Below are 12,208 nucleotides of genomic sequence, written 5' to 3' on the forward strand. Positions count from 1 at the left end.
CAGTTAAAACTTATATTTTACTCTATAAATCAGGGGTCACCAATCTCGGTCCTGAAGGGCCGGTTTCCCTGCAGGGTTTAGCTCTAATTTGTCTCATCACACCCTTGGTGTTTCAAGTATACATAGTAAGACCTTGATTAGCTAGTTCATGTGTGTTTGATTAGGAGAGAGGGAGAGAGAGAGAGAGAGAGAGAGAGAGAGAGAGAGAGAGAGAGAGAGAGAGAGAATAATAATAGAACGGCAGCGCCCTCTTATGGACAGCAGTAGTGCAGCATTTTTGCAACGTGCTCTCAAGAGGCGCTACTGAGAATAAACAGGATTAAGTCGGTGGCAGTGTTTTCTTGCAATACTAAACAATACAGCAAAACTAATATTGCAATCGACATTTTAAGTAAGAAAAGTGCCCAGCTGATTCATGTGCAAAACATACGAAGTAGTTGGTGAATAGAATCGTATCTTGTTTAAAAAATGAGGATGTGTCACATGTGTAGAGAATACTGATCTTGAATCAGCAAGCCTATATGCAGACTTCCTTTACACTGAAGCTTGCACTGATCTTGTATGTGTGTGTGAGTAATTTTGAGAGACTGTGCGATACAATGGAGGATTTGGCAGAATATCATGGGTCAATCAGTAAGAAGCAGGCAGAAGACATCCTGTGCTCCACGGGCAGAGATGGCAGCTATCTGATCAGAGACAGTCTGAGCTCCGCCGGCGCTTACTGCGTGTGTGTGCTGTGAGTAAAACATCTGCTGTGTACAAAGATCTGATAAGCGTCTTTAAAAGAGCTGTTTTACGAACAGTCTAAATAATAGAAAAGAAAGATCCAGTTATATTATTGGCGTCTATTTGACTGGAGACACAGGTATAGCACTTGAGAAAATTATCCAGGTCTTCTTGATGTAAACAACACTGATCTAACAGACGTCTCCGTGATGTGTGCTCAGATTATGTGCAGATAGCGTGTAAACAGTGTTTTTCGTTTGTTTACAACTTGTGAATTACATAATGGGACCTGATCTCTGCTCTGTCGACTTTTGATGTTGATAATTCAACTCTACAGTTTAACAAACTGATTTTTATTGACATTTAAGCAGTTTGACATAATGTATAAGAAAGAATATATAGAAAAATCAGTAGCCTAAATGTAAAATAGGCGAACAGAAGTGGCGGTGACCTGACATTTTATCCTACCCATCAGATGCTACCAACATTGTATTTGAATCGTTCTGAGGTTGAGGTTAGGGATTATGTAGGTTAGGGTGATATACAGCTTCATATCACACTGCTCTACATTAAAATTTACACTGGTAGCAAAATCTGACGAGTAGCATAGTGCATCATCAAAATGTGCTACCTACTTTTTGAATGGGAGGTAGGACAAGCTGACAAGGTTGGAAAAATGGCATGTTCGGTGGTTTAAACCTGGAATGGGTCAGTTGGCATGTCTGTTTAAAGTTTGCATGTTTGCATGTGGGCTTCCTCTGGGCTCAAAGATATGCAGCATAGGTGAACTGGGTAGGCTAAATTGTCCGCAGTACATGTGTGTGTGAATGAGAGTGTATGGGTGTTTCCCATTGATTGGGTTGCCGCTGGAAGGGTATCCACATATGCTGGATAAGTTGGCGGTTCATTCCACTGTGGCAACCCCTGATTAATAAAGGGACTGAGCCAAAAGGAAAAAGAATAAATAAATGAATGAATGAAAACAACAGATAATGTACTGGCATTTTGGGAGGCTGGGTGGACAGGAGACATGAAATTTAGGGAAATTTTATTAAAGAAATTGAGCTCAAATTATTCCTTAGGTGATGCTGAAAACAAAAATATCCCATATGCCATAATTGCCAAAACCTTGTCCGCCATTTTGAATTTGAAAGTACTTGTTGGGGCATGTAGGGAGGATTCTTCTGTTTTTGGAAGGGTATGAAAACTAACCAACTGTAAAGTTGCTTAGGAAAGCAGTTGCTAAAGGAATTAATCAATGTGCATATTGTTTTCTCCTGTCCATTCAATGTAAATTATGGACAGAACTATTTACTGAATTGGGGATTGTGTCCTACTATAAAGCATTTAAACAGTCTGTGTTGCCAGATGAGGGGGATTAAAACATCAGCACTATGTAACACAAACAGGGCAAAAGTAACAGGAGGGAGAGATAGAATTCAACTGCCATTAATTGGACATTTTCTATGACCAAAAACAATAACCAGATAAATATTGGACATGCATTTGAAAGATTCTGTTGTTGTCATCAATCTGGCAATCTGAATCTGAGTGTCAGCTATTTACAATCTGTGTAAATCTCCAGGTGTGATGGATGGGTTTACACCTACAGAATTTTCAATAAGGGCGGCCTCTGGACAATAGAGGTATGTTTTACATTTCTTTAAGTAAATCCCAAATAAGTTTGCAAGTTCATTAACCCTTTAACTACCCCATCAATAAATAAATGTTTGGATTGCATTTTAGGCATTTAGGCAACTCCTAATGTTGCTAATTATGTTTCAACACATGCCATAATTTATTAAATTTACAAAATCACCTTTATTTTTTGGAGTATGCCAGGTATGCATGCATTTCATGTTCTCATTTAACATGCTTCCTTGTTTTGTTTTGTTTTTCACCAAAATTAAGTGTAGTAGTGCAACAGGATTATGTTTTTTTTTTTTTTTGTAAACCAACAATGCTGTGTGTGTAAGCCTTTATTTTAAACAGTCAAAACATGGTCAACCATTTGGTGGAGGGGCAGTCAAAGGGTTAACCAGTATAATCTTATTAGTCACAACTGTGTTATTTCTGGAAGATCTACAATTAGTTTTTGGCCATGAGCAACAACAACAAAACATTTTAAAATGCATAAAAAAAAGATTGTTTTGATTAACTTATATCAATGTCACAAGATCAGAATAAATACTTCCTCATTGCACATTTAAAAGATGCAATATAAATGCAGTTGAGACTATGTTGTTTCCTGTTAAAGCTGCTTGCTAAATTAATGACTTGTCATTTTCAGACAAAACGAGAAGAGCGCTGCTATGTTTAAGTACACTGCTGACTTTTTCTCTCCTGTTTGTGGTCACTGTGTTGCATGCATTTATAGCCTGACTCGTGTACATCTCTGCCCTTTCATATCACCCACACATACAGGCATCAAAGCAATGGCAAGATGTGAAACTTCAAAACACAGATAAACATATATAGTTCAAAAGGGTAAACTGCTTGTTAAGCTGCTTAGAACATTAATAGGGCAAAATAATTTCATGCTTAACACCACTGTTTCCAGCAGCTTATGAACGTCAACTACCAGCCACTAGAAGAAAGTCAAACAATTCTTCATGACAGACAAATCTTTATGCCTGAGTGACATGCTACTGTCTGAATGTTATATACGGGGGTTGGACAAAAGAACTGAAACACTGGCCAATTAAGTGTTGGAGGTTTCATGGCTAAATTTAACCAGCCTCGTGGACATTGATGGCATCTTCCAATAGTAAGACCAAAGTGGGAAAGTTTAATTTCTGTAGAGTTTAAAAGAGGACATTGTTGGTGCACATCTTGCATAGATATATACACTAGATATCGCATACGGACCCTGAGTATGAGTCACCGCAGACACATTTGTACAATGCTACCAGGACAAAAGTCATTCAACCGCACTAGTTAAAACTACAGCCAATCTGAAGATGCTGGTCTTTTGCGCTGTGTATGGGGTATAGTTATGAGAAAACAAAGCACAAAAGCAGAACTTTTTATAAGTAAGATTTAGTTTTTTTTTTTTTAGGTTTTCATGTTACAAACTTTTGTTAAAAAAGTAACGTTATTGATGATAATATGGTCACTTACTGCACTGACCATAAGACAAAGTAGCACTTGCACTTATTAATAGGCTAATGTTAATTTTGTAGAATAAAACAAGCAAACAATGTAAATGAAAATGACAACTAGAAGCTGCGGTGCTAGAAACTTGTTCACTTAGCCGACAATAATACAAGTTGTTCATAACGACAATTCACTCACAAACAAATCGCATCCTCCGTTAGAATTAGATCAAATTTAACAGAGGGAGGATGATACATTTCAATTCACACACACAAATGCTCTTTGTCAGCAATGCCCTTGCGATTGCTCATCTACTAATGAAGAAAAGTAATTTCAAATGATAATTTTTACAATATTAAAAATACATTTGCATACTGACCATCGGGAAAAATCCCAATCATAGATATATGTATATGTGTATGTATCTCTGGCTCTGGATGGCCTGTCTTCCACTACACTTTGGTCCCACATTCATTTCAAAGGAGCGCTACCCTTTATTAAAATGCCGGCTCTGTTGACATGTTCCAATAGCGTAGGTAACATCTAATGTAAATATCTATGCACATCTCGCTGGCGCATCGGTGGTCAAGAAAGCAAGTCTTTGTGATGTATCTAGAGCCACGGTATCAATGGTAATGTCAGCATACCACCATGAAGGATGAACCACATCCAACAGGAGTAACTGTGGATGCAAGAGGAAGCTGTCTGAAAGGAATGTACCGGATTGTATCAATAAAATGTAAAAACCACAGCTGCCCAACTCACTGAAGAATTAAATGTGCACTTTAACTCTCTAGTTTCCACCAAAACTGTTGATTGGGAGCCCCATAGGGTCAATATACATGGCCAGGCAAACCTTTGGACACTCGTGGCAATGCCAAGCAAAAATCTCTGGCTCTGGACAATCTAAAACATATATTTTTCTCTGATGAGTCCACCTTCACTGCATTTCCTACATCCGGGAGTTATGGTGCGGAGAAGCCCCAAAGAAGAATACCACCCAGACTGTTGCAAGCCCAGAGTAAAGCATGGGGGTGGATTAATGATGGTTTGGGCTGCAATATCATGGCATTCCCTATGTTCAATACTTGTGCTAGATGGGCGCATTACTGCCAAGGACTTTTGAACCATTCTGGATGACCATGGACACCCAATGGTTCAAACATTGCATCCTGATTGAGATGCCGTGTATCAGGATAATAATAATAATAATAGTAATAATAATAATAATAATTCCTTACATTTATATAGCGCTTTTCTAGACACTCAAAGCGCTTTCACACATTTTTGGGGGAATCTCCTTAACCACCACCATTGTGCAGCATCCACTAGGATGGTGCGATGGCAGCCATATTGTGCCAGACCGCACACCAAGCACAGGCTGATTGGTGTAGAGGAGACAGAGTGATGAAGCCAATTATAATATAGGGATGGTTAGGAGGCCACGATAGACAGAGGCCAGTGGGCAGATTTGGCCAGGATGCCAAGGTTAAACCCCTACTCTTTTTCGATGGACATCCTGGGATTTTTTACGACCACAGACAGTCAGGACCTCAGTTTAACATCTCATACAAAAGATGGCACTCACTGAGCAGTATAGCATCCCCAGCAATATACTGGGGCATTAGGACCCACACAGACCACAGGTTGGCAGTACCCTGCTGGTCTCACTAACACCTCTTCCGGCAGCAACCCAGCTTTCCCAAGAGGTCTCCCATCCAGGTACTGACCTGGCGCAGCCCTGCTTAGCTTCAGTTTGATGACCATGTGAGAGTTGCAGAAAGCTAGCTGCCGGCAAGAAAATGCATCAGAGCAAGACTCATGACAGAGTGGTTTAATGAACAAGTGAAGTTGAACATCTATGTCCTGCACAGTCACCAGATCTAAATATTATTGAACCATTTTGGGGTGTTTTGGAGGAGCGAGTCAGGAAACTTTTTCCTCTACTAACAGCATGTAGTGACCTGGACACTATTTTGCAAGAATAATATCTTTCTGGCCACTATGCAGGAAATTTATTTGGAAAGGTATTCGTCACTATACTTCACAGCAAGAAAGTCGCTGGTTTGAGCCTCCGCTGGGTCAGTTGGCATTTCTGTGTGGAGTTTGCATGTTCTCCTTGCGTTTGCGTGGGTTTCCTCCGGGTGCTTCGGTGTCCTCCCCAGTCAAAAGACATGTGGATAGGTGAATTGGGTAGGCTAAATTGTTCAAAGTGTATGAGTGTGAATGAGAGTGTATAGATGTTTCCCAGAGATGGGTTGCTGCTGAAAGGGCATCCGCTGCGTAAAACATATGACCCCAGATTAACAAAGGGACTAAGCAGAAAAGAAAATGAATGAAGATGAATCAATGCTGTTTTACCAGCAAAAGGAGGCCCTAAGTCATAATTCGTAATGAATTAATGTAATCTAAAACCAGAAGTTTCAGTTTTATTGTCCAACCTCTATATATGCTTGTAGATTCAGGCAGTACATTTCTTAGAGTTACCAAGACTTTTATACTGTACTATACAATATTTTTTCATTTTTTTCAGATGGCTCCTGGAATGAAGGAACGACTCTTTAGAAATGTCAGTAACCTCATTGCTGCCTTTAAGATGCCAGACCAAGGCATCACTTTTCCTCTTCTGTATCCTGTGAACAAACCTAAACATTAACACACTTGAAGTTGACACTTCAAAAACTGTAAATTGCTGTAAAAGTATATTTAAGCTTGGAGAATATGTGAGGAGATGAGCCAAATAACTAAAAATAAATGATTAATCAGATTAATCATGTAAAATATTAAAGTAATAACAGCAATTGTAATGAACAGAATGTATGTACAGTATTAAAACATGATATCAAATTTTAATGAAACGTCAGATGTCTGCAAACACACTGTAAAGACAAAATTATTTTGAATGAAAATAATGTATTTTGATATTAAAATGAGACAAAAGAGTTGACATGTTCTATTTTTTAAAAATATTTGTGATTGTTTTAGCTAACATAATCAACCAGCTTTTGAATGCTGCAGCTTATGTTTCCGGTAACACATACTGATTATTAATAAATCACAAAAGAAAGAGTTAAATTTGCATTTTTATTTATAAAAGGCCACTGCCCAAAGTACTTGTTTTTAAATAGGCATGTTTAACAAACTGCATTAATCTGTGTACATAAAGCCTATCAGCCAAATATACACCACAGGAACTCGTTTGGCCAAAGAGAGGACACTGAAGTTTGTTTTTTTTAAGTTCTTTGTAGAGAGGAAGATGATTTGATCATGGAAAAAATTACATATTCCTTTTTCACTTCAGCGATGATTGTGATTATGACAAAGATGCAAACTAAGATAAAAAAAAAAATATTTCCGCCACAATTTTTTTTTTCATCGTGCAACATAATCGTACTTCAGTTGAAATTTGCAAAATGTCGGAAACCAAATGTGCCTTCAGAGCAACTCTCTCACAAATCTGTCAAATATTTGCACTCTCTAAAAATTCAGTCTAGCGCGTTTCTCTCTTCACCTTATATTCAGTGCAAATATATATCTCAGATTAAGGTTACAAAGCTTGATGGTACAGCATATCCACAGAATTCACAAGAAAATACATTTACTCCTAATTCTCTTGAGTGTCATGTATAAATAGTCCAGTATCTATAAACAGTCTACAATAGTCCATTAATGATGTACAAGTCCATATCAAGAGTCCTACACACAGAACGTCTACCCACAGTGCTGCAGACTTTAATAGTTTGGAAAAGACAAAAATACCCATCTTCAGCAGGTGATTCTTTCATTTCCCTACACATCTTCCTCCTCAGGCCTCCCACGAGTTTCGAGAGGGATCAAAGAAAAAAAAAAGGACCTGTCAAAGTATTGGAGGAATCCAAAACGCTGGAGCTCTGACACTTGTTTCGAAAGCGAAATGACAAACACGTGAAGTGAGTTTCACATTAAGTGCACAGCAAAAACAAAAGCAACAGAAAATGTGCAAAATCACATGAGAATAAATAAAAGAGAGCAGCATATTAACTGTAAACAGGGATGCCACGGTGTTTATATCCTGGGGGATGTTTACAAGAATTCACCTCACAGGCATTAGCATTCACGTTTTTTTGGCTCCCGCTAGCCAAACCCCACCACATCAAAACATAAATAAATACTAACTAAAACAAGACACTTAAAACTAAGGCATGTGATGAATACTGAAGTATGAATGATATGTCTAAGCCCGTTTCATGTGATCGTTTCTAGCAGACCAGGAAGGCACAATTTCCACATACACATTTTTTTTTTTGATTTCTACATTTGAAAAAACAAAAACAAACAAAAATTAACTGTACAGTTAGAGTAAAAAAAATGGACACATTTGTCTTCCACAGCAGCGGTGTAATTCTCTCAGCTTCGTCAACACTGATTAAGCAGAAACAACACAAGATGGTGGTGAGCTCTTGCCAAGACTCCAAACACTGTGAATCTCTTGCAGCCCGAGGGGTTCAGTTTTGTGACACTTTCGAGTCAGACGCTTCTCAAAGCGCTTGTGAATTTGACAGTCACAGAGCTCCATTTCTGGAAGGTCATTTGAACTGTGAGGGCTCTGAAAGCCTTCTACGTAAATCCCAGAATGCTGACAATTTGGAGAGAAACATTCAACAGAGCACTCAAGAAAGCCCCTCAGGTTTGCAAGATTTAATGCCATTACCAGTTTGACTCAACATTCCCATTAAGTCGTATGATTACTGTACACGCTCAAGTGAGAGAATCAGCATGTGTAGAGATGAAGACTCTTTAATGCATGTCTAGAACAGTCACAGATCAGTCGTTCTCTGTGTCCTCAGATTGGCAAGCAAGGCTTGTTCTCTAGTAAGAACGGTTAAGCCACTGTAAAACAAGAAAGACTTCCAACGAAATCGACCAAACTAAATTGAAAAACAGGAATCTGAACTTGCTAAGAGTGCATCAACGAATGCAAAATCAAAAACAATACCATCATTTGTCACATTTTAAAGGCAATAGAGTCTTTCTCGCTTTGTTTGGTTGGGGTTCTAGAAAAAGCTGAAGAGATATGTGGTAGCTCCGAGTGTATAAAAGGGTGTGTGGGCGTGTGGAGGTGTGCTGATGTGCCGCTGTTACCTGCGACCAGTTTCCACATGTCTGATCAGGTGAATGTTGAAGGGGCTGTCTGCTAGCTCAGGGTGTTGTTCAACAGGCAGAGCGTAAAAGCCATCATACCCTGAGACGTGGCCCTCTGCGATGAGCTCATCCTTTTCCTTATCAGTCCATGCCAAACTTCCACCATCCCCCTCCAGGACCCTCTTCTGCTCCCGCAGCCACGCCCCTTGCACAGCTCGTATTCGCGCTGCATCCAGCACGCGTGTGCGCTCTTCCTCTGGTGATGCTCCGTAACGGATGTTAAAGCTAAGCGCTCCCTGCTGAAGCACAATGTCAGCGAAACGCCGCATTTCCCCTCCAACCATAGCGCTGATTTGGGACACTGAGACGTTTACGCCATTCTCCAACACTCTAACTCCGCCTCCAGCTCCGCCCCCTGCCACTCCCAGATCTGCCTCCAGAGGACCAGCCTTGGTGAAATAGTGGGTGTCACGGCCTTCTACTGTGAAATGAAGGCCACGCAGATATATGGCACTGTTCAGTACTGCTGCCACACGGCGACTATCCTCACTCGCCACACCGATGATCTCAGTCGCCACCACTCCATCACGAATAGCGAATTTCACACCTTTGCCAAAAATTGAAGATAGGGCAGAGAAAATTGGCCTGCGGCCTTGTCGGCCTCCAATTTTCCCATTGGCTGGTGTCATGGGGAGGCGATCCAATGAAATGAAGTTTTTCAAGTTCTTCTGAAGGTCACACTGGATGCCGAGCACAATCTGAGGTAGGAGGAAATGTTAGGAAACAGTTATTGTTTGATTAGTGCTAAATATTAAGGCCCAATCCCAATTCTATTTTTGTACCCCTACCCTTTCCCCATTGGCCCTTGAAACAGAGTGTGAAGGGCTTCAAAATTTACCCATAAGAAATGGGACACCAATATAGCACCTGCACACGTCATCATATATCATTGTGAGCTCTTCATATGAGATCAGAGGATCGCCATTGCTCTAGTTATTCCATTTGCTTTCATTTTTGGTATTTATCTTGAGGAAATCACTGAAGGGATATATCATGTTATCATAACGATCTAAGATGGCAATAAGATCGTAACTGTACTGTGCATTTAGGCCGTACTCACACTAGGTACAGTTGCCTCAAACCGGGCCAAAGCACGCTTGTCCCCCCTCCCGTCTCCCCCGATGGCCCGCGCTCACACCACAAACGGGCCTCGGCACCCTTACGTCATCGCTGCTGCGCTGTTCAGTGAGAAGCGCTCTCATACTCAGCAGCACAGTGGAGATTTCTTTAGTTATATCGTTTTAGTCGTTTGATATTCAGTGACATGCAGTCAAATGTTTCGCCAAACAGTCCTTAGGGATGCGGTGACACGCAGTCAGATATTTCGCTGAACAGATCCGCCACTTTTGGCACTCATAAACAATCATAAAGCTCTCATGCTGCAGGAATGAGGAGGTCTGCTGAAGGCGCGCAGCTGTCGAGCAGTAAAGGGTTTGTGTCTTTAATAAACTACGGCAGTTTGCCTTCATTAAACAGTAAGAATGATTAATAAATCAATATGAAGCAGCCCCTTAAAAGTCATGTCTCGCTTTCAGTTTCGGGCTTTGGCGCGTTTTGCACTAACACACAAGCGTACCGTGCCAAAGCCCAAGTGAACCGCGCTCAGGCACACCTCTTCCAACCGGGCCAGGGCCGGCCAAGTGAACCGTGCTTGAGCCCGATTCAGCACACTCACACTTCTCAAACGATCCGGGAAATGGGCCTGGGCACGGTACGGATGGCATAGTGTGAGTAGGCCCTTACACTGTGGCCATGTTCATCTATGTAAACACACGAAAACAACATTAACATTATACCAGACACTGTAAAAAGGTCATTTCCAGCCTCTCTTCCCTTTAGTCCTACGCCTTCAAGCTAAAGAGAGTTAAGACAACCTTACCACTTCACGGGAACACACAAAACAAAGAGAAGGGGTAAGGGGAAGAGCTAAGGGGTAGAATTGGGATTGGGCCTAAATCATGTGACTTGATTGAGTCACTGAGTGGACTGCAGTAAATTAAGGTTTTTGAATTGTTTCACTGAAAATACTTGACTTAAATGATTCACAAATATGATATTGCAACCACAGATGATGCTTGCAATGCAGCTTACAAAATAGTCTTAATATACTTTTATTGTGCTTTTTGGTCATGATGTAACATGGAATCAATTCCTGATTAATTTTCTTTTTTTTTCCCAGAGGGAAGTATAAACCAATATTGTTACTGTTCCACATAACAAATGCAAATTGATCAAAAATGTATACAACAAAAATAATAAAATCACTTTTATGCTAACTATTCTTTAAGACTACACTCACTTCTGATGTTGAGGGTTGCTTCACTATGAAAAAACTTATCTCACCTTGCTGGTGTCCCAGGTTTGTGTGCGGATCTGTGTGGCCATCATCTCATATGTTTGCTCGGTGTTCTCCACTTTTGGTTTGGGAAAACCTGGAACCACATTATGAAGCTGGAACCCAAAAAGCTGCAGCCAGCTACTGATATCTGCACAGAAAATATTTGTTTAATGTTCACAAAGAAAACCCGAAAGGTTACTTTCTTAGATGGTTTACAGATTTCAAAAGGAAGTCTTTGCTCATGTAGAAGCAAAAAATCCCATAAATACAGTCTTTTGAATGTGTCAACTTGTATCTGATCTCAAGACTTATCTCTTTATAGAGTGCATTTGTACTTTATTTTGTCTCAGGACTCAGGACTGTTAAAAATATTAAATATTTACAAATGAGTTAATCTTTTTGTTCTGTATATACATCAGGATCGTTGTAGATTAATAGTTAAAATTAGGAGGGGAACTCTAAAATAGAGTTCACCCTGAGGTTACAGAGATCTTGTTCTAATGCCAGTGTAGCCTCAAGCAAGACACTTGACCCTAGTTAGCTTGAGGGAAGCTGTCATAGTAATTAATCTGCAGCAAGTTGCTTTGGCTAATGAATCTCAGCTCTGCCATGTGCTATTTTTCGGCTGTTCCTTTCTCCTTAGGGAAATGTCACTGGCATAAAAGCACAATCACAGCTCACAAAGCCAAACCACACGCTTGACATTTGTTTTACCTGACTGGCTATCACCTCTGCTTCTAATTTCTGCACAATGAACAAGTGAATCTGATACAACTGGACACACTATGTGCACAGCCTGTCAGGGTAAGGCTTCCCTGAAGATTACTTTATTAGTGAAGATTGCTTTAGCTTAGTTTGAGCACCAAG

At 40.2% G+C, this 12,208-nt stretch overlaps 2 protein-coding genes across 10 annotated transcripts in view; one reads left to right on the top strand and one right to left on the bottom strand.

Annotated features, from left to right (window-relative positions):
* Positions 1 to 599: 599 nt before the first annotated feature.
* On the top strand, positions 600 to 6,478 carry sh2d1aa (SH2 domain containing 1A duplicate a). Its single transcript, NM_001114691.1, has 3 exons — positions 600 to 736; positions 2,312 to 2,372; positions 6,356 to 6,478. Exons 1-3 carry the CDS (start codon positions 600 to 602, stop codon positions 6,476 to 6,478), a joined length of 321 nt encoding a protein of 106 aa, NP_001108163.1.
* Positions 6,479 to 6,892: 414 nt separating this feature from the next.
* Positions 6,893 to 12,208, bottom strand: part of tenm1 (teneurin transmembrane protein 1) — a 542,101-nt gene continuing 536,785 nt past the window's right edge. For all 9 annotated transcript variants that reach the window (XM_068221426.2, XM_009301393.5, XM_073952089.1 and 6 more), the window contains 2 exons: positions 11,347 to 11,489; positions 6,893 to 9,701 (listed from right to left, as the gene is read on the bottom strand). In XM_068221426.2, coding sequence (XP_068077527.1) covers positions 8,940 to 9,701; positions 11,347 to 11,489 — 905 coding nt within the window. In that variant the 3' untranslated portion in view covers positions 6,893 to 8,939. The remainder of the gene's footprint in view (positions 9,702 to 11,346; positions 11,490 to 12,208) is intronic.

This window comes from Danio rerio, chromosome 5 (assembly GCF_049306965.1).
Source record: "Danio rerio strain Tuebingen ecotype United States chromosome 5, GRCz12tu, whole genome shotgun sequence".
Lineage (NCBI taxonomy): Eukaryota > Metazoa > Chordata > Actinopteri > Cypriniformes > Danionidae > Danio > Danio rerio.